This window comes from Oncorhynchus nerka, linkage group LG19, assembly GCF_034236695.1.
Source record: "Oncorhynchus nerka isolate Pitt River linkage group LG19, Oner_Uvic_2.0, whole genome shotgun sequence".
In the NCBI taxonomy this organism is placed as follows: domain Eukaryota; kingdom Metazoa; phylum Chordata; class Actinopteri; order Salmoniformes; family Salmonidae; genus Oncorhynchus; species Oncorhynchus nerka.
The window spans coordinates 13,977,796-14,005,069 of NC_088414.1; the positions used below are offsets into that span (position 1 = coordinate 13,977,796).

The window sequence follows — 27,274 nt, forward strand, 5'->3', positions numbered from 1 at the left end:
GAGCACGTGCTACGGGTGGGTGCTGCTATGGTGACCAGTGAGATGAGATGAGGCGGGGCTTTAGATGAGGCGGGGCTTTAGATGAGGCAAAGACTTATAGATGACCTGAAGCCAGTGGGTTTGGCGACAAATATGAAGCGAGGGCCAGCCAACGAGCGCATACAGATCACAGTGGTGGGTAGTACAGTGGGGCAAAAAAGTATTTAGTCAGCCACCAATTATGCAAGATCTCCCACTTAAAAAGATGAGAGAGGCCTGTAGGTACACTTCAACTATGACAGAGAAAATGAGAAGAAAAAAATCCAGAAAATCACACTGTAGGATGTTTAATGAATTTATTTGCAAATTATGGTGGAAAATAAGTATTTGGTCAATAACAAAAGTTTATCTCAATACTTTGTTATTTACCCTTTGTTGGCAATGACAGAGGTCAAACGTTTTCTGTAAGTCTTCACAAGGTTTCCACACACTGTTGCTGGTATTTTGGCCCATTCCTCCATGCAGATCTCCTCTAGAGCAGTGATGTTTTGGGGCTGTTGCTGTGCAACACGGACTTTCAACTCCCTCCAAAGATTTTATACGGGGTTGAGATCTGGAGACTGGCTAGGCCACTCCAGGACCTTGAAATGCTTCTTACGAAACCACTCCTTTGTTGCCCGGGTGGTGTGTTTGGGATCACTGTCATGCTGAAAGACCCAGCCATGTTTCATCTTCAATGCCCTTGCTGATGGAAGGAGGTTTTCACTCAAAATCTCATGATACATGGCCCCATTCATTCTTTCCTTTACACGGATCAGTCGTCCTGGACCCTTTGCAGAAAAACAGCCCCAAAGCATGATGTTTCCACCCCCATGCTTCACAGTAGGTATGGTGTTCTTTGGATGCAACTGTTCTTTGTCCTCCAAACACGACGAGTTGAGTTTTTACCAAAAAGTTATATTTTGGTTTCATCTGACCATATGACCATTCTCCCAATCGTCTTAGGGGATCATCCAAATGCTCTCTAGCAAACTTCAGACGGGCCTGGACATGTACTGGCTTAAGCAGGGGGACAAGTCTGGCACTGCAGGATTTGAGTCCCTGGCGGCGTAGTGTGTTACTGATGGTAGGCTTTGTTACTTTGGTCCCAGCTCTCTGCAGGTCATTCACTAGGTCCCCCCGTGTGGTTCTGGGATTTTTGCTCACCCCATAGGGTGAGATCTTGCGTGGAGCCCCAGATCGAGGGAGATTATCAGTGGTCTTGTATGTCTTCCATTTCCTAATAATTGCTCCCACAGTTGATTTCTTCAAACCAAGCTGCTTACCTATTGCAGATTCAGTCTTCCCAGCCTGGTGCAGGTCTACAATTTTGTTTCTGGTGTCCTTTGACAGCTCTTTGGTCTTGGCCATAGTGGAGTTTGGAGTGTGACTGTTTGAGGTTGTGGACAGGTGTCTTTTTTACTGATAACAAGTTCAAACAGGTGCCATTAATACAGGTAACGAGTGCAGGACAGAGGAGCCTCTTAAAGAAGAAGTTATAGGTCTGTGAGAGCCAGAAATCTTGCTTGTTTGTAGGTGACCAAATACACTGCTCAAAAAAATAAAGGGAACACTAAAATAACACATCCTAGATCTGAATTAATGAAATATTCTTATTAAATACTTTTTTCTTTACATAGTTGAATGTGCTGACAACAAAATCACACAAAAATTATCACTGGAAATCAAATTTTTCAACCCATGGAGGTCTGGATTTGGAGTCACACTCAAAATTAAAGTGGAAAACCACACTACAGGCTGATCCAACTTTGATGTAATGTCCTTAAAACAAGTCAAAATGAGGCTCAGTAGTGTGTGTTGCTTCCACGTGCCTGTATGACCTCCCTACAATGCCTGGGTATGCTCCTGATGAGATGGCGGATGGTCTCCTGAGGGATCTCCTCCCAGACCTGGACTAAAGCATCCGCCAAATCCTGGACAGTCTGTGGTGCAACGTGGCGTTGGTGGATGGAGCGAGACATGATGTCCCAGATGTGCTCAATTGGATTCAGGTCTGGGGAACGGGCGGGCCAGTCCATAGCACCAATGCCTTCCTCTTGCAGGAACTGCTGACAGACTCCAGCCACATGAGGTCTAGTATTGTCTTGCATTAGGAGGAACCCAGGGCCAACCGCTCCAGCATATGGTCTCACAAGGGGTCTGAGGATCTCATCTCGGTACCTAATGGCAGTCAGGCTACCTCTGGCGAGCACATGGAGGGCTGTGCGGCCCCCCAAAGAAATGCCACCCCACACCATGACTGACCCACCGCCAAACCGGTCATGCTGGAGGATGTTGCAGGCAGCAGAACGTTCTCCACGGCGTCTCCAGACTCTGTCACGTCTGTCACATGTGCGCAGTGTGAACCTGCTTTCATCTGTGAAGAGCACAGGGCACCAGTGGCGAATTTGCCAATCTTGGTGTTCTCTGGGAAATGCCAAACGTCCTGCACGGTGTTGGGCTGTAAGCACAACCCCCACCTGTGGACGTCGGGCCCTCATACCACCCTCATGGAGTCTGTTTCTGACCGTTTGAGCAGACACATGCACATTTGTGGCCTGTTGGAGGTCATTTTGCAGGGCTCTGGCAGTGCTCCTTCTGCTCCTCCTTGCACAAAGGCGGAGGTAGCGGTCCTGCTGCAGAGCCTCCATGCTCTGGATACTACGCTGACAGACACAGCAAACCTTCTTGCCACAGCTCACATTGATGTACCATCCTGGATGAGCTGCACTACCTGAGCCACTTTTGTGGGTTGTAGACTCCGTCTCATGCTACCACTAGAGTGAAAGCACCGCCAGCATTCAAAAGTGACCAAAACATCAGCCAGGAAGCATAGGAACTGAGAAGTGGTCTGTGGTCACCACCTGCAGAACCACTCCTTTATTGGGGGTGTCTTGCTAATTGCCTATAATGTCCACCTGTTGTCTATTCCATTTGCACAACAGCACGTGAAATGTATTGTCAATCAGTGTTGCTTCCTAAGTGGACAGTTTGATTTCACAGAAGTGTGATTGACTTGGAGTCACATTGTGTTGTTTAAGTGTTCCCTTTATTTTTTTGAGCAGTGTACTTATTTTCCACCGTAATTTGCAAATAAATTCATTAAAAATCCTAAAATGTGATTGTCTGGATTTTTTTTCTTCTAATTTTGTCTGTCATAGTTGAAGTTTACCTATGATGAAAATTACAGGCCTCTCTCACCTTTTTAAGTGGGAGAACTTGCACAATTGGTGGCTGACTAAATACTTTTTTGCCCCTGTATATGGGGCTTTGGTGACAAAATGGATGGCACTGTGATAGACTGCATCCAATTTGCTGAGTAGAGTGTTGGGGGCTATTTTGTAATTATACAGAGAAATATTGTATACAGAGAAAAGTATACAGAGAAAAGAGTCGGCCCGAGAATTGAACCCTGTGGCACCCGGACAACAGGCCCTCCGATTTGACACACTGAACTCTGTCTGCAAAGTAGTTGGTGAAGCAGGCGAGGCAGTCATTTGAGAAACCAAGGCTGTTGAGTCAGCCGAATAGAATGTGATGATTGACAGAATCGAAAGCCTTGGCCAGGTCTATGAATACAGCTGCACAGTATTGTCTCTTATCGATAGAGGTTATGATATCGTTTAGGACCTTGAGCTTGGCTGAGGTGCAACCATGACCAGATTGCATATCGGAGAAGGTACGGTGGGATTCGAAATGGTTGGTGATCTGTTTGTTAACTTGGCTTTCGAAGACCTTAGAAAGGCAGGGTAGAATAGATAGGTCTGTAGCAGTTTGGGTCTAGAGTGTCTCCCCCTTTGAAGAGGGAGATGACCACAGCAGCTTTCCAATCCTTTGGGATCTCAGACGATACGAAAGAGAGGTTGAACAGGCTAGTAATAGGGGTTGCAACAATTTCGGCTGATAATTTTAGAAAGAGAGGGTCCAGATTGTCTAGTCCTGCTGATTTGTAGGGGTCCAGATTTTGCAGCTCTTTCAGAACATCAGCTATCTGGATTTGGTTGAAGGAGAAATGGGGAGGCTTGGACAAGTTGCTGTGGGGGTGCAGGCCTGTTGACCAGGGTAAAGGTGGCCAAGTGGAAAGCATGGCCAGACGTAGAAAAATGCTTATTGAAATTCATAATTATAGTGGATTTATTGGTGGTGCTCTTGTTTTCTAGTCTCAGTGCAGTGGTCAACTGGGAGGAGCTGCTCTTATTCTCCATGGACTTTAGTGTCCCAGATCTTTTTGGATTTGTGCTGCAGGATGCAAATGTCTGTTTGAAAAAGCTAGCCTTTGCTTTCCTAACTGCCTGTGTATATTGGTTCCTAACTTCCCTGAAAATGTGCATATCACGGGGGCTATTCGATATGCTAATGCAGTACGCCACATGATGTTTTTGTGCTGGTCAAGGGCAGTCAGGTCTGGAGTGAACCACAGGCTTTATCTGTTCCTGGTTGTACTTTTTTTTAGTGGGGGATGCTTATTTAAGATGGTGAGGAAAGCACTTTTAAAGAATAACCAGGCATCTTCTACTGACGGAATGAGGTCAATATCTTTCCAGGCTACCCGGGTTAGGTCGATTAGAAAGGCCTGCTCGCTGAAGTGTTTTCGGGAGCGTTTGACAGTGATGAGGGGTGGTCGTTTGACCGCAGACCCATTATGGACGCAATCAATGAGGCAGTGATCGCTGAGATCCTGGTTGAAGACAGCAGAGGTGTATTTGGAGGGTAGGTTGGTTAGGATGATATCGATGAGGGTGCCTGTGTTTACGGATTTGGGGTTGTACCTGGTAGGTTCATTGATAATTTGTGTGAGATTGAGGGCATCAAGCTTAGATTGTAGGATGGCCGGGGTGTTAAGCATGTCCCAGTTTAGGTCACATAACAGCACGAGCTCTGAAGATAGATGGGGGCAATCAATTCACATATGGTGTTCAGGGCACAGCTGGGGGCAGAAGGTGGTCTATAGCAAGCGGCAACGGTGAGAGACTTGTTTCTGGAAAGGTGGATTTTTAAAAGTAGAGGCTCATATTGTTTGGGAAAACTCCTGGCAGACCTATTATGTAATGATGTAATTCTTCACTGGATTTGTCTGAAACTCTGCACACACACTGCTGCCATCTGTTGGCCAAAATCTAAATTACAGCTATACTCCTATTTGAATGTATGGCCTTTCTATTGCATTTCAAAGATGATACCAAAAAAAAAATGAAACTGCATGTTTTTTTGTTTTTATTATCTTTTACCAGATCTAATGTGTTATATTCTCCTACATTAGTTTCACATTAACACAAAAGTGTTTCCTTTCAAATGGTATCAAGATATGCATATCCTTGCTTCAGGTCCTGAGCTACAGGCAGTTAGATTTGGGTATGTCATTTTAGGTGGAAATATAAAAAAAGGGTCCGATCCTTTTTAACAGAATAACCACCATTCAGGAGGATACAGACAGATCAAGGTGCTATCTCGAACCTAAAAGGGTTTTTCAGCTGTCCCCATAGGAGTACTCATTGAATAACCCTTTTTGGTTCCAGGTAGAGGGTTCTACATGTAACCCAAAAGGGTTCCCTTATGGGAACAGCTGAATGACCCTTTTGGAACCCTTTTTTCTAACAGTGTATGCTTAGATATGCAGAAAAATAAATATATTTTTGACATAGAACTAAGCATAATGACTATGGCTCATGATTTCTGGAAATAGCCATCTTCACATCCTTTATGCCCCCTCAGATTTTGGGGGTGCATGACACCCCTGCACGTTACGATAGCTTATGTGCTCTGAAATGCTCGATAGCTGAAATGCTCTGAAGAGTTTCCCTTGCTTGCTGTGGTCTGGGCCTGCATAAGCCTAGTGTTGGTGGCCTTGGAGAGGGATTGAGTCTTGCGTCTGAAATGGCAGCCTAGTATCTACTGTACTTAGTGCACTACTTTTGACCACTACTATGGTCTGAAGTAGTGCACTACATAGGGAATATGGTGGCAATTTGGATTCAACCACAGTGCTATCTCTGGACAGCTGGTCCTCTGGGCAGGGGTGCCATTGTCGTGACATTACATTCACTGTTAACTGCTCGCCCTTGCCCATTAAACACGCCGATGCTCAGCGTGAGTGCTAGTCTGCGGCAGGGCATGGAGCCTGCCAGTTGGCTGTATGTTTGGGGCTTAAGGTTGATTCGTTGATGTAAAGTAGTAGGACCACTAGCTAGCATGGGAAGGCCTACAGTAACAACAACACAGGGCCTGCACCGTGCAGCAGGGAAGATGTGGACTAATCGGAATCACCCTTCCATGTCACCCAGCCACCCAATGTTATCAAGGTCTAGCACAGGGTTGGGCAACTTCTATCCTTGTGGGCCGGAGTGGTGTCACACTTCCCCCCCCCCATCCCTAGCAAACACAGCTGTTAAACTAATTGCGTTCTAAACTGAAGATCCTGATTCGATTATTGGAGTCGGGTGTGTATGCTGGGGCTGGGGCAAAAGTGTGACACCAATCAGGCCCCTGAAGACTGGAGTTGCCCATCCCTGGTCCCAGACCAGATCAGATCCTGAACAGAGACCCTCTAGAGCAGAGGTGTTCAACTCATACCCTACAAGGTCCAGAGCCTGCTGATTTTCTCTTCGACCTGATAATGAATTGCACCCACTGGGTGTCCCAGATCTAAATCAGAGGTCCATAGTTGAGTTTGAGGGCTCTAGAGTATTGGAAAGCTGTATGGGTTCCAATTTCCATATACAGTATGGATGTGTTCCAATTCCCTAATATATTATACCAGCAAGAGCCTATAAGCCTATAGTTCAGTATGCTTTAGGCTATATGTTTTTCCACCCACTCTTCATCTGCATAGCGCTATCACATGGTTGGTTAAATCCTAGAAATCTCTCTTTATTTTCACCGTTTGCCTTTTATTCTAGACAAAATGCGATTATGTAAGAAATAAGACTTTGATCTCTTTCAAAAATAACAAACTCTGAAAAACAGCTCTAAGAACAATGGCTGACGTGTGTTCATTGGCCCGATGTAGTAATCTCAGAGAGAACGGTGACATTTGATTGGGCGGTGGGGCAGCGGGGGGGGGGGGGGTCGGGGTGAGGCGAAAGGATTTGTAATCAGATTAATAACCACGTCAAAACCAGGTTTCTACTGAGTCATGTCATGAGTCGTGGGCATTCTGGGTAAAGGCTGGTAATGTTCTAGACTGGTTAGATTGGTTCTGGAAGTCTCTCTTCATCCTTGGTTTCTATCTTTGTCCCTTTTGGTTCTTTCATCCTTTTTTGCTTAGAATCTTTGGTCTGTTGGACTTATTGTTGTGATCTACAAAGGACATCTTGGTCAGAACGTGTATTATTTTCCTCCATTGTGTTTTTCACCTTCTGAAATGGATTAAAGTCCTTGGCTGCCCTATACCATTCTCCTAAATTGGTGTGCAATGACCATGAGCATGTTGCGCAGGCGGAGTGAGTTCTTTGGACTCCTGGACACTGTGTGCTCGCCCAAAACAGACACGATGAAAACGGATGTGCTGAGAAGGTCCTCGGCGCCGAACCCGGGGATGGGTGCAGGGACGGGGTTGAGCCATGAGACCCAGCAGCTGACCCCGTCTGAGGAGTATCTGCAGACCCTACTGCAGATGAAGATTACCAGCTCTGTGAGTGTACATCAGTAACTGGTGATTCTCTCCTCATCTTGAACATCTCTGTCACAGTTAGGAGTCAGTTACGCACCTGAGCTCCACAGTCTGTACAATACCGCATTATAAAAAAAAAAAATACATGATACAGTATCTGAAGGAACCTTACTTGGTTTAAATTAAATGTAGGCTATGTAACACTAGCACAAATCTACTGTCACTTGGTGTCAGTTGAACTTCGGAGCTCAGGGACAGGGCGTTTATTTGTCACATGGCGGCGGTTAGCCTAGTGGTTTGACTGTTGGGCCAGTAACCGGAAGGTTGCTGGATCGAATCCTTGAGCTGACAAGGAATAAATTTGTTGTTCTGAGCAAGGCAATTAACCCACTTTTCCCTGGGTGCCGTGGATGTTGATTAAGGCAGCCCCCCCGCACCTCTCTGATTCAGCGGGGGCTGGGTTAAATGTGGAAGACACATTTCAGTTGAATACAATCAGTTGGACAACTGACAAGGACTTTCCCTGATGAGCAAAGCCCAAATGATTTCTGCTGTAAAGGCCTCAATGAATGAGTCATTACCACCCTTCCAGTTACAGTGACTCACAGCCAGGGATCTAAATTAACATGTTTTAATTGGTAGCACTGGTGCTCTAAACTTAAACAAGGCAACAATAAACATGTTGTCTCCCACGATTTAGGCAGCAACCCCCCCCCCGCCTGGAATTTGTGACAATTATTCAAACAATTAAGTATTTTTTTCCCTCGCCGGAAATCCGCACTGATAGCTCACAATGGATGGGACGTCAGAGAACGGACTCGACTGCTTGATAGAGAGATGCATTGAAGTTTTCAGTTATTACTATAGCGCCTCCCTTTCGCCAATCAGTGTAATTTTGTGAATGTCGGATCTCCGTGGCGAGACACATCATTCACCCAAGTTTCGTCAAAATAGGGCCAGTGGTGTCTGAGGTATCGTGTGTGACTAACGCACGGCGATAGATTCATAGTCCCACCCATTGCCAACGTTAATACATTGTTAGCTGCATCTGTATAGAATTACAGTGCCTGTAGATAGTCGACACACTCTTTCAAAATGTTCACCATTTGTGAATGGGCGGAGCTTCTAGATCCCTATGAGGAACTTATTTCTCATGAGGAGATGCATATATGTACAGTGGCTGGCGAAAGTATTCACCCCCCCCCCTGGCATTTTTCCTGTTTTGTTCCCTTACAACCTGGAATTAAAATAGATGTTTTGCGGGGTGTTTGTATCATTTGATTTACACAACATGCTAAATATTTTTTTTATTGTGAAACAAACAAGAAATAAGACAACAAAAACTGAAAACATGAGCGTGCATAACTATTCACCCCCCCCCAAAAGTCAATACTTGTAGAGCCATCTTTTGCAACAATTACAGCTGCAAGTCTCTTGGGGTACGTCTCTTTAAGCTTGGCAAATCTAGCCACCGGGATTTTTGCCCATTCTACAAGGAAGAACAGCAATCTTGAAGTCATACCACAGATTCTCAATTGGATTGAGGTCTGGGCTTTGACTAGGCCACTCCAAGACATTTAAGTCTTTCCCATTAAACCACTCATGTGTTGCTTTAGCAGTATGCTTAGGGTCATTGTCCTTCTGGAAGGTGAACCTCCATCTCAGTCTCAAATCTCTGGAAGGCTGAAACAGGTTTCCCTCAAGAATTTCCCTGTATTTAGCACCATCCATCATTCCATCAGTTCTGACCAGTTTCCCAGTCTCTGCCGACGAAGAACATCCTCATAGCATGATGCTGCTACCACCATGCTTCACTGTGGGGATGGTGTTCTCGGGGTGATTAGAGGTGTTGGGTTTGCAACAGACATAGCGTTTTCCTTGATGGCAAAAAAGATCAAGTTTAGTCTCATCTGACCAGATGTCCTTCTTCCATATGTTTTGGGAGTCTCCCACATGCCTTTTGGCAAACACCAAATGTGTTTGTTTCTTTTTTTTTCTGGACACTCTTTCATAAAGCCCAGCTCTGTGGAGTGTACAGCTTAAAGTGGTCCTATGGACAGATGCTCCAATCTCTGCTGTGGAGCTTTGCAGCTCCTTCAGGGTTATCATTGGTCTCTTTGTTGCCTCTCTGGTTAATGCCTCTCTGGTGGGCGGCCCTCTCTTGGCAGGTTTGTTGTGGTGCCATATTCTTAAAAAAATGTTAGGATGGATTTAATGGTGCTCCGTGGGAGGTTAAAAGTTTCAGATATTTTTTATAAACCAACCCTGATCTGAACTTCTCCACAACTTTGTCCCTGACCTGTTTAGAGAGCTCATTGGTCTTCATGGTGCCGCTAGCTTGGTGGTGCCCCTTGCTTAGTGATGTTGCAGACTCTGGGGCCTTACAGAACAGCTGTATATATACTGAGATCATGTTACATTTAGATTGCACACAGGTGGACTTTATTTAACTAATTATGTGACTTCTGAAGGTAATTGGTTGCACCAGATCTTATTTAGGGGCTTCATAGCAAAGGGGGTGAATACATATGCACAGACCAATAAATATTTTTAATATTTTTAAACAAGTAATTTTTTTCATTTCACTTCACTAATTTGGACTATTTTGTGTATGTCCATTACATGAAATCCAAATATAAATCCATTAAATTACAGGTTGTAATGCAACAAAAATAGGAAAAACACGAAGGGGGGTGAATACTTTTGCAAGGCACTGTACAAAATGTCATGACTGTAGCTCATAAGGGACAGGATATATGCTTGTTCAAAGTTTGGTGGGGAACATAAAAAATGCAGGAAATATAATGGGCCGAGCTTATAGGTCCTCATGAGGGTTGAATGTTTTTCCAGTATTTTACAAATGTTCCATCCCAAGAATAAATTACTGTTCTCTCGGGAAACCTGGTATTTCCCACCAAAACCGGAAGTCATTCAAAAGCATTATAAAGCATATACAGTACATTCGGAAAGTATTCAGACCCCTTAACTCTTTCCACATTTTGTTAAGGTACAGCCTTATTCTAAAATTGATGCAATAGTTTGTTTTCTTCATCAATCTACACACAATACCCCATAATAACAAAGTGTAAACAGGTTTTTAGAAATGTTTGCAAATGTATAAAAAAATGTAAAACAGAAATACCTCACTTACAAAGTACCCTTTGCTATGAGAGTCGAAATTGAGCTCAGGTGCATCCTGTTTTCATTGATCATCCTTAAGATGTTTCTACAACTTGATTGGAGTCCACCTGTGCTAAATTCAGTTGATTGGACATGATTTGGAAAGGCACACACCTGTCTATATAGGTCCCACAGTTGACAGTGCATGTCAGAGCAAAAACCAAGCCAGACGGAAGCCACTCCTCAGTGAAAGGTCCACTTGGAGTTTGCCAAAAGGCACCTAAAGGACGTTCAGCCCTAGTCCTTATGAGAAACATGTTGCTTAAGAGGAGATGCAAATACTGTATGTACAAAATGTCATGACTGTAGCTTGTTTAAATTCTGGAATTTTAGTTGATTACTATAGCCTATAGGAAGGAGGTGAAATCTAGTTTTTTGTTTATTATAAAAAGCTAAAATGTTGATACAAATACCTGCAAGCTGAGATCTACTGCTCAGATTTATTTTAAAAATTATTTAAAAATCTTAAGCCTATGCAACAATAACCTATTCAAAACAGTCTGTAGCAATGAGGTTTGTGCATATTGGCTAAGCTTGAATTGCCTTGCTGATGTTGTTCTTCTCAGACCATTTCCAAACGATATTTCAAAACTTAAGGTTTATGATCACACCGGTAATAGATCAGTTGTTGTATTGCTTGTGAGGCACAGCTGAGTGGGCATAAACTTTTTTTTTTTCAATTTACTGACGATGCCTGCATCTGATGATCAGTCTCAGCGGAGGGAGGGAGGGAGCAGCCCTCTGCTCTCTCACCATCCGCTGAGACTGACCATGACCAAAAAGGGGACACCGTCTTCCAGCTGATGGCGAAACTTGAGTCACTCCGCATTATTTTGGCCTCATCCACAAATTCATGTTACTCCTATGACCAGAGAAAGTGAAGTATTTCTACTAATAATAACAATGCAAGCCTTTTGATACACTCGTTCATTGCAGCTGCAGTGCTGGTTGAAGTGGAAGAAGGGAGAAGCTCGTTTTACGGCGTATAAAAGTGTTGACAGAGCTGAATGAAAACGTAAACATGAACTCACTCATAAAAACAGCAGCTCTTTGCTGTATTCGTCAAGATGTCTCTCTTTTAAACGTTTGGAACTCTCACAGTGTCCATTTTGCTGTCCTCTGGAGGAAGCTGCAGACACTAATCGTAAGCCATCTGATTGACGAGCCTTAGGCCTATAGGTGCACTATAGGTGCCCGCGGGGTATGGCACTCGGAGGCAGCACTACAGCAAAGCCTAGCCATAACAACGATTATTCCTGGTGATTTTTTTTCTTCTTCTCCCCTAGTCATATTGATCAAATCAAATGTATTTATATAGCCCTTCGTACATTAGCTGATACCTCAAAGTGCTGTACAGAAACCCAGCCTAAAACCCCAAACAGCAAGCAATGCAGGTGTAGAAGCACGGTGGCTTGGAAAAACTCCCTAGAAAGGCCTAAACCTAGGAAGAAACCTAGAGAGGAACCAGGCTATGTGGGGTGGCCAGTCCTCTTCTGGCTGTGCCGGGTGGAGATTATAACAGAACATGGCCAAGATGTTTAAATGTTCATAAATTACCAGCATGGTCGAATAATAATAAGGCAGAACAGTTGAAACTGGAGCAGCAGCACGGCCAGGTGGACTGGGGACAGCAAGGAGTCATCATGTCAGGTAGTCCTGAGGCATGGTCCTAGGGCTCAGGTCCTCCGAGAGAGAGAATTAGAGAGAGCACACTTAAATTCACACAGGACACCGAATAGGACAGGAGAAGTACTCCAGATATAACAAACTGACCCTAGCCCCCCGACACATAAACTACTGCAGCATATTGGTGGACATATTGATGCTCTCAAAAGAAAATTCCAAGTAGCACAGCTAAATATTTAGGAGCATATGCGACCACAATGGCCTCACTTTAGAGCCCTGCTAACAGCAGAACGCACACACGTGTGGACAGACACACCACGACTAGCCACGGTCGTGTTGCTATAAATATGTGCGTGGCATGCAAACAACAGCACTAACACACATGCTGATGTCAGCACACACTCAGACAGCTGCGTTTATGCAAAAAAAGGATGTGTGTGTATACATATTTTTAGAGGGCCGCTTTGAATACTTTATCAACAGCTCAACTGGGTGGAGTAAAACTCTCCGACAGCTGAAACAAAAGTATGCTTATAGGAGGCTAAATATTAAGGGAGAACTTACATTCTAAACGCCATATGGGCTTTTTATATTGCATGGGGAAGATCAGAACTGGTTTTAGTCAGGGTGATGTGGAGTCATTGCTTGTGGTTCAGAACAGGCTGAAACGGCCACATCAAGAGAAGGGAAGGAAGGGAGAGGTCTAGGTTAATGATTACAGTCTTGTGTAAAGTCATTGTTTAGGGGGAGTAGGGCAGGGGGGCGGTGGGGTTGAAGGGGGCACTTAAGGTGCTTTTGTGCCTTTTTAGTTCAGCAAGGCAAATGTTTGTGGTGATACTCACTGTCCAGTGGAGACCTGTGTGTGTGTGTATGTGTATTTTTGTGTGGTGTGTGTGTCCCTTTGTGTGTGTGTGTGTGTCTGTCCCCTCCGCCTAGGGGTTACTGAGTACTCCAGTGGAGATTATTATTCCTACCCAGTCCAATGGACAAAGCCTCTGTGTGCTCGGGACCCAGGTCGGCATCTCCCACTAAATATTTGCCCTGGTGGTCGGACGCCCAATACTCGTGAGACACGCTGGAGTAGCCTAATGCATTGATGGGGCCGGGAGGAAACAAAACAACTATTTTGCAGAGTACAACTCTCCTCTCTGCTCTACTGTGCCTTTGTGTTGAGGTCAGACAGAGAGAGAGAGAGAGCGAGAGAGAGGGGAGATTGTTATATGTCATGACATTTGTTGGTTGTTTAGAATAGGAAAACTACTGAGCAATCATACATTTTCCTCCATGCTGCTGTAGTTTATTAGACAGGCAAGGACTAGAACTTCTGTCGGTGCATGTGGACTTGTTAGCACCAATTGGATATTCATCACAAAGAGCTAATGACCGATTGGGCGGGGCGGGGGGGGGGGGGGGGCTTTTACACAACCAACCAACCGATCAGGGATTTATTGTTCATCAGAGTTTCTCGTTGAGAGATATTCTTAGGAAGACCTAATTGAAACCCCCCTTTCACCTCCCACTCTTGTGAAGTAGATATGACATACAGAGATCAAAGATCATGCCGTATTAGGAAAGTACTTTGTCCCTGTTAGCTAAACAACGATGATGCTGATGACCGTTTGCTCTGTATGTTTAGTTTAAATAAGGAGTTGTAAGGACCACAAGTCCTAAGGACTTTAGGCTACATCATATGACTCGGTGCGTAGGTCCAGTAGTTCGGTATCTCAGCAACAAAAACACCTGGGGCAGCTTTCCTCAAGATGCTAAGATCAGGATCGGATTCCTGATTATTATCCTGGTCTGTTATTTAGAAGAGACCAAATCACCCTAATTGCGCTACTGTTAATACTATGTGATACTTTTCAGTGGAATTACTTATTCCTCGTGACAAGGGCCGGGAGTTTGTCTCTGACCATTTGAACTGACCAGGAAAACCTCTGGGCCGTAGTAAGGCCTATAGCCAATCCATTTTTCCTTGTCAGGTCATATGATCAGGAAAGTCTCCTCTGAGCCCTACTCATAACATCTGGTCCACACTTCTGTCCTACGACACACTTCTATTCTATTCTACTGTGATGTGAAGGATCTCTGACCGAGACAATGACTTTTGTGCCCTCGTTAGTTATAGTCCCATTGTCTATCCTGTCTATCCGCCCAGCAGAACATCTGTCCCCTCTGTCTCTCTGTGTCACCTCTGTTGGGACATCTGGTGTCCCCTCTGTCTCTCTGTGTCACCTCTGTTGGGACATCTGGTGTCCCCCTCTCTCTCTCCACGTGTGTCCTGTGGTATGACTATTATTTCTGGAGGAACAGTGGGAGACGATGCTACTTCTGGCTCCAGAGTGGCGCAGCGGTCTAAGGCACTGCATCTCAGTGCTAGAGGCGTCACTACAGACACCTTGGTTTGAATCCAGGCTGTATCACAACTTGCTGTGATTGGGAGTCCCATAGGGTGGTGCATAATTGGCCCAGCGTCATCCGGGTTCTTATTCTTATTTACAATGACAGCCTCTATATATATATATATATAGTAGAAATAAATAAAAACCCTTGAATGAGCAGGTGTATCCGGTACTGTGTATATATATATTATTTCTACTATTTTCAACACATCAAAACTATGAATTAACATATAGAATCATGTAGTAAACAAAACATTTGTTATTCTTCAAAGTAGCCACCCTTTGCCTTGATGACATGATGTGTTTGAAAGCATGGTGTTTTGTAGACTCACTCCCATTTATGACATTTCTGTGACTATGCGATAATAAGCTACCTATGTGTAGGCCTATCTTTAGCACCTGGTTGGTGCGTGTGTGCGTGTGTGTGTGTGCATGTGTGTGCGTGCTTGCGTGTGTGCGTGTGTCCTTAAGATTTTGTGACCCACAGAAACATGTAGGTCCATGACTCTTGCTCACTTGGACAACTACCTAACAGGCTATTAGATAGTGTTCTCTTATTTCAGCTGACCTGTTCAACCTTAAACATGGACCCCCCCCCCCTCTCTCTCTTTCTAATGGCCTATTGAATGCCTCTTCCTACTGGGCACAGCTTTCCATTTATTGAGAACACTGACCTGTAAAGAAGGGTTGGAGGTAGTTGGTTGTGGATGGGCAGGCTACAACATTTGGATTGTAACTTATGGTAAGGTGTGAGACAGACTAGTCCTAGCCTGTAATGATCAGCAGGGTTTTTGAGTCTGTCCGGTCAACTAGTCTTTCATTGGTATGAATGGAAAACAGCAAACCACCAACCTGGAGTTAGGTGCCAATAAAAGAATGGGAATCGCAATCTAAAAAGCTTATAGAGGAGGTTTCTCTAGATCTGGCTTCCTTGTGTCCTCTCTCCCGTCAAGAAGAGCGGGCGCCGTGTCAAACGTTTCATCAGAAGTCGTTGTCTTCTTCCAAGGCCTGTCGTGGTGAATCTTCCTATGTTGGAGCTTACAGGGCCGTTATTATACACGTCTTGTCTCTGGGAGATTGCGGCTCTTTGGTGTTCTGTTCTGAACAGAGATTAAACAGAAGCAACAGCAGCAGTCTCTCTGGAGAGTTGAGATGTCGAGGGAGGGAGGGAGGGAGGGAGGGAGGTTCGAGGGGGAGAGAGAGAGAGCTTTCCAAAATATTTGGCAGTAGTCAATGATTTGCAGACCCTATCTAAGTGTTGTTGACCACCTTCGGGGGCCAGCATAATGGGGGCATTGTTACCCTCTGTAGTTGAAAAAAAAGTGTAGAAACTAGCCAGGTTATTGCCTAGGGGGCTTTATGCAAAGTCTTTGCATTATTTTTCAGTGCCAACAGAAGTTATATTTTCCCTTTCATTCTGTGTTAGATTACAGTAAGGGGCTAAGGAGAGAGGAGAAGGAAGAGGATGAGAAGAAGGAAGAGAGAGAGAGAGTGATACAGAAGGGTAGCAGAGAGAAGCCTGGATAATATCAGGCGTGACACAGAAGGGTAGCAGAGAGAGAAGCCTGGATAATACCAGGCGTGACACAGAAGGGTAGCAGAGAGAGAAGCCTGGATAATATCAGACGTGACACAGAAGGGTAGCAGAGAGAGAAGCCTGGATAATACCAGGCGTGACACAGAAGGGTAGCACAGAGGTCGGGCCGAGGTGCACTCTGAAGCTTCATCATGTATTAGCAGCCCTGGAGAGATGACCAAACCAAACTATGGGATTAAATATAAAATCAGATTGCATTCCCCTGCATGCTAATGCTTGTCAACTGGCCTACCTACACAGAGCCATATAGTAGTATAGAGATATATAGGTAAGCATATAGCTAGGCATAGGCCTTAAATAAAATCCTTTGCTAAGCTACTTTACCACAAACAAGCACATCTTTGTGCATTTTTGTAACATACTGTATAGCATTAGCCTCCTTAGTGCCTCCTTTGTTGTTCATTTCAAGCCTTCGCACATCTCATGGAGGAGTGGGGTGATATAGCCTACGGTACGGTATATTGATTTGACTAAATATAATTCAATGGGCCGATCCGATGTGCAGTACAATAGTGGATCGGATAAGGCCTGAAACAACAAGTGTAGGAACGGCTGTGCCTGTCCCAGATCTCTGTGGAAATGAAGTCAGAGGTTACAGCTGATACAGAAGTGGGGCACGAGCAGGGGGCCATGGGATAGGAGGGGGTGAGAGGAAAGAATGAGAGGAGGGGATGAGAGGAGGGGGTGAGAGGAGAGAGAGGGACTGCGCCCCATAGTCAGGATGTTTTCCTCAGGAATGAAACAATGGGACAGCGTGAGGGGTTTTGAACACGAAGGCAGATGCCGACAGGGAATTTCTATAGATTTCAGATTCAGAAATAGATTGAAACAATGAAGATGGAGTGTCTCATGAAGCCGAGCGCCCAAGTTTCTGATGAGCGAGACTACAAATGCTGTGACTGTCTGGCCCCCTGCCTCTTCCGGATTGTCTAAACACATTGTTTTGACGTGTCAAGGCAGTAGAGAATTGCGGTGATGGTTTTCTGTGATATCAGAGTGCACCTTTGACACAGATTCCTATACTCTCTGTCGTTTTCCTTGATATTTTGTTCTGATATGCAGTGTTATTCATAATTTATTAGCACTTTTTCCGCCTGTGGGAATCGCCTGGCCAAGGTGTTTTTTTTTCTCCCTTTCTAGTGGAAAGCCATTCACTCCCTTTCTCCTCTCTCCTCTTTCTGAGATCTCTCTCTCTTTATGCGGTAGAACGTGTCTTCTTAGTCGTGTATTCAGACCACGTGTCACCATTGTGACACATCTTTTCCCAGAAGTGTCCCCCACTGTCCTGCCTTGGGTTGTCCAGCTAATGAATGAGGGGATGTCGGTCATCTGCATTATCTTTCATCAAAGTGACCCCTCCCTCTTTCTCCAGTCCAGTCCCTCTAAACCCATCCTTTTCTTTCTTCTCCACCTCTTTTACGTCCCTCTACTCCCCCTCTCTGAATCATTCCTCCTCTGACATCCCACTGAATTCATCTCACGCCTGACGGAGCATTTAGCTTGCATGCTCCCAGGCTACGGCTGGCCGCAGATGCAGAGTGTGTGTAGGAGGAGTGTGTGTATGTGTGTCTCAGTACTGTATCCCTCTCTCTTGCTCCGGGACCCCTTCCCTTCGTTCTCTCAGACACACCAGGGTAGATTTTGGTCTCCTTGGTGAAAATAGGGTCAAGGAATAGTGCGCTTGACCCTTCGAATGGTCACTGGACTTCCTTGGTAACCCTTTCTGTGTACTTTCAATGGGACTGGATACCGTCAGTATTTTCTGGAGAATGATACCCTTTCCAACCGAACCACAGTGAGGCTTGACTGGCTGTTCCACTCTGGGCAGAGGAGAGTTGGACCTTGGTTGGATTTTGACGTTGGACAAGGGTGGACCCCCCTGCGACTATAGGATACCATGCTGCCTCAACTGCCTCAACTAAGAAGGGTAATGTGACTTAGCCTATGTATTTTGGGTCAAATAATACACGGGCAAGATATGCATTGGATCCCAGAGGGTAGAACTTGAAACATGAACTTCCAAAGTGGTCCTCCTACTTCTGTGGAGGGATGCGTGTGTGAGTGAGGGGGATGTTTGTGCGTGTTAGTGCGCGGCGTGTTTGGATGCAGTGGGGGTGTGGAGAAGTTCCGTATTATAGCACATTTTCATTTGGAGGACGCTCATTATGTGGTTGTATGGTGAGATCCTGTCGAGTGGCTGCTATCCAGTGTTTTAATTAACCAAACCCTGTGAGGAGATCTGCTGAATCTATTTGGCACAGAGGCTGGCAATGAGTGGCGAGCACCGCTTCAGGGACGAAGAGATGAAGAAGGTAGCAGAGAGAGAGAGAGAGAGAAAGAAAGAGGAGAGCATGCTGCAGAGAGTGCGTGAGAGAGGGGGGAGTGAGGGATAAAGACAAAGAAAGAAAGAATATGATATGAGAGGAAGCTACACGGGCATGTCTTTTTATTTCAATAGAATAGCCAAATGTTTTACAATTCTCTTCACATGAGTGGGTCCACTGAGGGATGTTCGTGTGTAAACCTTCAACCGAGTACGTATATGCCTGCTACATCAGGTTAGTGCGGGGCAGGGAGAGAAGATAGCACGATGGAGAGGGATAGAGAGCAGTTGTTTCGCAAGCTATCTCTACCTGAAAATGCATGATCTAAGTGATTGATAGCTGCTATTCTGCAGTCATAAAAGTATGCCTTGTTTACTTTGAAGAACTACTAAAATAGTGATTGTGTCAGACAGCATAGGCGGCAGCTCTATGGAGATGAGATGATAACTTGAAATGAAATAATAAAGTCGTCAAATTAAACACATTTTAATATACACTTCAACTGATGTATTTTTAAAAAGTAAAGTAATGTGAATAAATAAGCAGTAATGGGAAGTCACGAGCATCATGGGACTTTTATTAATTGTTTTTTTCTTTTTCTTTTTTTACAGCATTTTGCAACCCGCATAATGCATAGCGTTTACAAAAATAGTGAAGACTGAAATCGAAAGTTGATTATTTGTTAATAATTTAACCCGAAACTGAACCAACCTAAAGAAGCACTATTCGCTCAGCACTAATGATAGCCTACAGAAAAAAAGGACTGTCCCCCAAAAAAGTAAATTTTTGGCATCAAGCCCATATACTAAACTGCAGAACCCACATCCACTTCCTGTGCCATTGAGCTAGCTAGCTGTAGCAGGCTGGCTGTGTAAAACGATGGATTAAAGCAGCACAAAAGACACCCCCACTAAGAACGCTGTCATGCTGACTGGGACGGTAGCTCGGTCGACAGTTGGGGAATATCCTGCACGGAGGGATTCTGCTTTGGTTGAGGTGGACTACAGATGATGGGGAACTGTTGGAGCTATACCAAGGTGAATTTGTTACTGTCAATACTGTAAGTGGACAGTAGCTGTAGAGAAGCATGATTGCGCGATGTTTTGTGGTGCACTGGAGTGTGTTATCCTCTACTACAGTAGGGATGTTTTTTGTAAGCTACACGCAAAAAATGTCAAACATCTAAATACTACCAGATGGGGGTTATTTGGCTTATAACTGTTGTTGAACCCTTTTTGGTGATACAGTAGAACCCTTTTTTGAAGGTTCAGTAAAGAACCATCCTCATAAGGTTCTAAATGGTGCTATAAGGAACCCTTTCCTAAGGTTCTATAAAGTGCCATTAAAAAAGGTTATGTATAGTGGCCTCCCGAGTGGCGCAGTGGTCTAAGGCAGTGCTAGCTGTGCCACTAGAGATGCTGGTTCGAGTCCAGGCTCTGTTGCAGATGGCCATGACCGGGAAACCTATGGGGTGGCACACAATTGGCCCAGTGTCGTCCGGGTAAGGCGATGTCTCAGCAATGTCGTCCGGGTTAGGGGAGGGTTTGGCTGGCCGGTTAGTCCTTGTCCTATTGCGCTCTAGTGACTCCTGTGGTGGGCCGGGGTGTACGGTGTTTCCTCTGACACATTGGTGCGGCTGGCTTCCGGGTTAAGCTGGGTTGTGTTTCAGAGGACACATGGCTCTTGACCTTTGCTTCTCCTGAGTCCGTACTAAAGGTTCTATATAGCACCAAAAAAGGGTTCCGCTATGGGTACAAACCTTTTTGGGGCTATATAGAACCATTTTTTTGTGTTCTTTATAGAACCATTATGGAGAATCTGAAAGCTTCTTTCGAAATCATTTTGAAGAACCATGCAGTTTAAAAAGAATCCTGGATCCACACCATATTTTATTGTTAAAATTCCATAGGTTTTGGGTGGCACAGAGGTCTAAGGCACTGCATCGCAGTGATTGAGGCGTCACTACTACAGACCCGGGTTTGATCCCAGGCTATCACAACCAACCGTGATCGGGAGTCCCATAGGGCGGCGCACAATTGGCCCAGCGTGGTTAAGGGAAGTTTTGGCTGGGTGGGCTTTACTTGGCTCATTGCGCTCTTGCGACTCCTTGTGGCAGGCCGGGTGTCTGCAGGCTGACTTCGGCCGTCAGTTGAACAGTGTTTCCTCCGACACATTGGTGCAGCTGGCTTCCAGGTTAAGCGGGCAGTGTTAAGAAGTGAGGTTTGGCGGGTCATGTTTCAGAGGACGCATGACTCAACCTTTGCCTCTTGAGCCCGTTGGGGAGTTGCAGCAATGAGACAAGACAGAAATTGGGGGTAAAATACTATATATATATATATATATATATATTATATATATATATAATATATATATATATATATATATATATATATATATATATATATATATATATATATATATATGTTGTGTTATGCCAACACATATTATATATGACTATGGCCAGTGATGGTGTCTTGTGAAAAACTCATGTATGGCCTTGTGTCAATTGAGAACGGCTGACTAAATCAGTCAGTGGTTCTCAATTTTTTCATCATGGGCCCCCCAGCTCTTCCAGAGGTAGCTCACTGAGTTTGACTTGTCAATTAACACAATAATAACACCTATGGAATATATATATATATATATATATACATGTATTCCATAGGTGTTATTATTGTGTATATATATATATATACAGCTACCCTGTTTGTATGGTATTTAGATTTTTTCCTGCCACGTGGTGATTTTGCTGAGTTTAGCTTTAATAACATCATTAAGTTTTTCTCTATTCTACACATACTTAGGCTATATGACAGAGGAGAGACGTTGCGTGAAAAGGATTTGTGTGACTATCACGTACCTCATGCTTCCTGTTCAACTCCAAGGTACAGATGAGTACAGTTAGGTTGAATAACTGAATGAATCTATGAATAATTTACAAGGCCATTGTGGGTTAGCCTTTCACAAGACACCGTCACTGGCCATAGTCATGCATTTCACTGTAGGCTAAAAGTATCCTACAGTGAAAGTCCTTTTACTTGGAAGTGAAGAGGAGGCTGAATGTGTTTTTTTGTAAATGGTGGGGTCAAGGAGTTCATCAGTGGAGGTGTTTCTGCTTGTGACCACTAGTGTACAGCAATACTACGGGGCGCCAGTATCTCATTTAAGAGACTAGGAGGACCATGGATGTCGTACCCACACTATTAGCTGTTTAGAAGAAGAAAGAACCCCACAACGGCACCCAATACATTAATTACACATATCAGACAGTCTATAAAGTAAGTCAAGCGCTGTGTCTGATTGGTGGCTTTGGCTGGTAAAAACAGTCTCTTTGGAATCGGTACCGCTAGCTCCAAGAAGTACCAGACCCAAAAGACTTTTACTAACAGACAAACAACGCTAAGTTAGAAAGGCTAGCTAGACCCACTGTTCAATTAAGTGACCTCAACTTTTTCTGTTTTACCCTGTTGCCTTATTAGAAGGCAGGTGTGCCAAATAGACTTTGATAACAAGTTAAGTGGTAGCAGCAACGCGAGAGAGTAGGTCTAATTGTCGATTGTAAAACCCTTGGCCTTTTGAGAAGGGGAAAATATTAGCACAAACAGTGTTGCCGTGAGTAATTTTGTGTAGGCAAGGTACAGCCATTATAATGGATACCTGGAACTGTTAAACCTCTTGACATTTCAAAGCTGCTGCCATATTATCAACACGCATGGAAAAGGTCATGTAGTCAACTTTTGGTCCTTGGCAACTACTGTAGTGAGGTTTGTGTCACTGCAAGATGGCTGCCCTTAACCAAATCTCAGAATGCTGCGTCAAAAACGTTAGAACTGTATTGGGATGTTATATTCATTCTTGCATCGTTCTCTCTCTCTCTCTCTCTCTCTCTCTCTCTCTCTCTCTCTCTCTCTCTCTCTCTCTCTCCTCTGTTTACAGGATCAGTTTGATAACTTGGAGAAGCATACACAGTCGGGCATCGAGTTTGTGGAGAGGTACACCAAATTCGTCAAAGAGCGATCGGAGATTGAAATCAACTATGCAAAGCAGATTAAGTGAGTTCTGCTTCTTTATTGCCCAGTTATGACCTTAGTCTAGGCCTCTGTCTAGATGTTCCACGGGTGAATGAAATGGATAGTACTCTTTAATAATGTAATCATTTCAGTCTCAGCCTTCTTCAGCGTACAGGTTATATAATGATTATAACATATAAGATATTTCACTTCCATTAAAAACAAGCATGTCATGCTTCCGCACAGGCAAAGTCAATGACAGTTTGACGGTGTTCATCTCATTCAGCCTGCAGTGAGCACATCACTACTGTGTTGGTTTTAGTGAGGTCGTATCAGAGAGCCTGGCAGACTCAGCGATGTTAGCTTTAGTCAGGTGGAGGGCTAAATAAACAGAAAAAGGATGCCTGGAGCGGTAGTCTCTCGCTTTCTTTCTTTCCATCTCTCTCTCTCTTTCTCTCTAGCTGTCTGTTTCTCTCTCGGTCTCTCTTTCTTTGTTTCTCTCTGCGTCTCACTCTCTCGTTTCTCTCTCTCTCTCTCCCTCTGGCACGATAGTGTTTTTCTCTCGCTGTTTTCCGCTGGAGGCGAGAGGAAGTAAGGTGGGGGGCGGGTTGGGGGCATGTGTTGCCATAGTAACGAGGTATCATCATTATCAACCCCAGCCAGCGCTGACCCACATTTATTTTTTTCCAAACACGGGGGAGTGTCAGTCATTTAGTTCCGCCCCCTTTTAAACCTGCGCTCTTCCTCCCCTCAAATTCCATCAAACCACATTTTGGGATTTGGTTCCCCAGGAAGGAGGGTAGGGGTGAGGGGATATTCTTCCTAAGTCCTCTTACACCCCAACAACAAGCAGCAGGGATCTTCCCCCCAAATCCCTTATCTCGTTCCCTAGAGAGGGCCCATAAGAGGGCTAAACACTCTAAGTACTGACTACTGACCAACCCCCATCCAGCAACCCTCCTCTGCACCCCTAACCCCTAACCCCACCTTCTTCTCTTTCTAGATAAATCTTCCTTTACCAAGGAGATAATAGAACTAGTAGTTCCTCACTCTCTGTTTGCATGCATAGCGCACACACACGCATGTTCGTACACACACATACACACACACACACCACATGCCCTAATTAGTTTCCATCCGTGTCGGACTTTGGTATCTGTAACACAGAGATAGTATTTTATGGAGCGATTTCAGTGCCAACCAGCCTCACAACCACAGACCATGTGTATGGATGTCATCGTTGTGAACAGAGTGCCCCATGGTGGTGGTGGGGTTATGATATGGGCAGGCATAAGCTATGAACAATGAACACAATTGCATTTTATCGAAGGCAATTTGAATGCACAGAGATACCGTGGCGAGATCCTGAGGCCTATTGTTGTGCATTAATCCGCCGCCATCACCTCATGTCTCAGCATGATAACGCACGGCCCTATGTCGCAAGGATCTGTACACAATTCCTGGAAGCTGAACATGTTCCAGTTCTTCCATGGCCTTCATACTCACCAGACATGTCATCCATTGAGCATGTTTGGGATGCTCTGGATTGACGTCTACGACAGAGTGTTCCAGTTCCCGCCAATATCCAGCAACTGTGCACAGCCATTGAAGACGAGTGGGACAACATTCCACAGGCCACAGGTTTTCTGATCCACGCCCGTACCTTAAAAAAAAAAGTATCTGTTCCAACAGATGCAAATCTGTATTCCCAGTCATGTGAAATCAATAGATTGGGGCCTAATGAATTTATTTCAATTGACTGATTGACTTTATATGAACTGTAAAAAATCTTAGAAATTATTGCATTTTGCGTAAGTATAGTTTTGTTCAGTATAGTTGAAATGCCCTGTCATAGCCCTTCTAGGGATAGCCTCTCCACTCCCTATTTAATATGGCTTTTGTGACTGACTGGGTTTAGAAGCCGTTCTCCTGCGTGTCACAAGACTGAGTTAGCCCACTTAGTTAAAGCCTATAAAGATAAGTTCATGTAAAGGACGACACGATGCTTGCTTAACGAGTACCCCTTCCCCCTGATTTAGCTCATACCGAGACGCAAACTCAGGACCTCTGCCTCGCAAACACGTGACCGCTCACCTGAAGCACTCCAACCCACCGCGCTATTGAAAATTGTGCAAGGAGCGACACTTCAGGCTGATAAGTGAGTTTCACAGATCCCTATCTGCTACATTCACCTCCTTAACTCACTCCACAGCACCCCCAGCGGTTGAACCAGCACAACTGTAGATCTGAGTCCCGTGGCACCATTGCAATGGACGTCACGCTGCCTGCTTAGCGAATACCGCTTCCCCCTGATTCAGCTCATATGGAGACTCGAACTTAGGACTTCTGCCTCGAAAACACATGTGACCGCCCTCCTGAAGCATTTCAACCCATCGTGCTATTAAAAAAAAAAAGGCCTACTTCAAATTGCGCAAGGGCCGATACTTTGAAATGATCTTCTACACTAATACAAGTCTTCGAAATCCAGCAAGGTGACTTGGCGTGGTTTGGAGATCCATGCTTATGTGATGAGAACCTTGCCTGAGACCTGAAGACGTGTTAGTTTGACATGTGTTTATTTGTGTTAGACATAGTCTAGTTTCAAGCAGGGCAGACTGGCCACCTGGTATTTCGTGCAAATGCCAGATGGACTGGTACATTTTTTCGCCCATTGGGCCTGTCTAACATGTTAACAAGTTATTTGGCTAATAATGGGGGCCGCATGGAGAGGAATGGGCCGGTGTGTTCAAAATGCCAGGGCCAGGTTTTGGTCCCAGTCTGCCCCTGGTTTCAAGTCTACAGCAAGGGTAGTCATTATAAGATGAACATTTGACTCGGTTGAGACTGTGTAAGCCTGTTGAGCTAAAGCCTAGGCTAAAGCCTAGCCATTGGTCCTGTGACTTGGATGGATCTCTTCAAGTCGGTCAAAGGAGGGTGAAGTGTAACACAGGTGGTTCTGTGACCACGCTCGTGTGATAAGAAAGTTGCATTTTCTAGTGCACAGGAGACCTGTGTTATAACCCAGTCAGTCAAACTAACACATGTCTTCATGTCTCAGCCAAGGTTGTTCATTACATGTCCTCGCGGGCAGTCTGATCCCACAAGCTTACATGAACGGTTCGCTACAATCGTTAATCAGTCTGGTATTTACGAGGTTACTCATCACATGGATGGATCACCAAACCGCCTCTGTTGCACTCTCATTAAATGAGGTGCAACAGATCCTTCTGCTTCTGTTTGCCACAGAAAGTGTTGTGGCTGTGCAGTAGGCCTGATTTCGAACCCAGTCAGTTATATTGGTGTCGTGTTCTCTGAGTATGAGGTCACAGAGGGGTGAAATGTAACCCGAGACTTGAAGACTTGTGTTAGCTTCCTGGACTAATCCCTATGGGCTTCGTCTAAGTGGGCTAATACAGTCCTGTGACATGCAGGAGACCTGGTTTCTCACCCAGACAACCTACTGCTATCACAGAAAAATATGATTTGCAAGTGACAGAATAGATAGCCCTGTTTCTAAAGCTTTCAACAAGGTTCTTCTTTTTCTTTTTCTTTTTCTTTGACACAATGTGCATCATTGTATGTGTATCTTTGGACTAATTAGTCTCCAACCAATCAATTTAGCTCGTTAAAGCAGATCGAATCTACCTGGATCACTCCTAGATCCAATAAACGCTAATGAAATTGGCCCTTGGATCACCCGCCCCTCGTCACACCTCTATGCTGGAGGGAGTTAGATTTATAGTTTTTTTTTCTTCTCCTCACTCTCTTTCCTGCCTCTCTTCTCCCCCGTGTGTGTCTCTTTTTCCTCTCCTCCCTCTCTTGAACCTTTTTTGAGGTTTTTCCCCCTCGCTGCTGCTATTCTGCTGTAGCTTGACCTTGTCCGTGTGAGTTCTGATAGAGCTGCGATGTCTGTTGGATCTTTTGATAGATCTGTTCTATGGTCTCTGGGCCTGAACATGGCGACAGCTCTCTGCCGTGTATGAAACACCTCACAGATGGGTTAGCATCTCTGCATCCGCTATTAGAACGGACTCCTCGACAAGACAAACACCTCACTCTGCTCCGCAGATACCACGGCACCACAATGGTCGAAGAGAAATGGTCGGAAATTAGGCATACAGTGAGCTCAAAGTATTGGGACAGTGACTCATTTTTGTTTTTTTGACTCTCTATTCCAGCACTTTTGGATTTGAAATAATACAATGACTATGAATGGATCGTGAATAAGACATGCTAGCTTCTCACCATTACATTAACAGGGGAGGTTAGCATTTTTGGGGGGGTATGATGTTTGTGCGGACAGTCTGTGCGTTAACCTCATAGTCACTGTATCATTTCAAATCCAAAGTGCTGGAGTACAGAGCCAAAACAACAACAAAATGGTCACTGTCCCAATACTTTTGGAGGTCACTGTATTTAAAACCGTGCATGATATAGTGTGTAGACAGGCGGCATGGCTGGCTGCACAATACACAGTGCACAGTACCATTAGACCTACCATTTCACCA

The 27,274-nt window shown here is 44.7% G+C and overlaps 1 protein-coding gene across 1 annotated transcript in view; it reads left to right on the forward strand.

Annotated features, from left to right (window-relative positions):
• The window catches only part of LOC115101082 (formin-binding protein 1-like), a 98,584-nt gene that overhangs the window by 21,411 nt on the left and 49,899 nt on the right, over positions 1-27,274 (forward strand). The window contains 1 exon segment of the mRNA XM_065004738.1: positions 22,693-22,808. Coding sequence (XP_064860810.1) covers positions 22,693-22,808 — 116 coding nt within the window.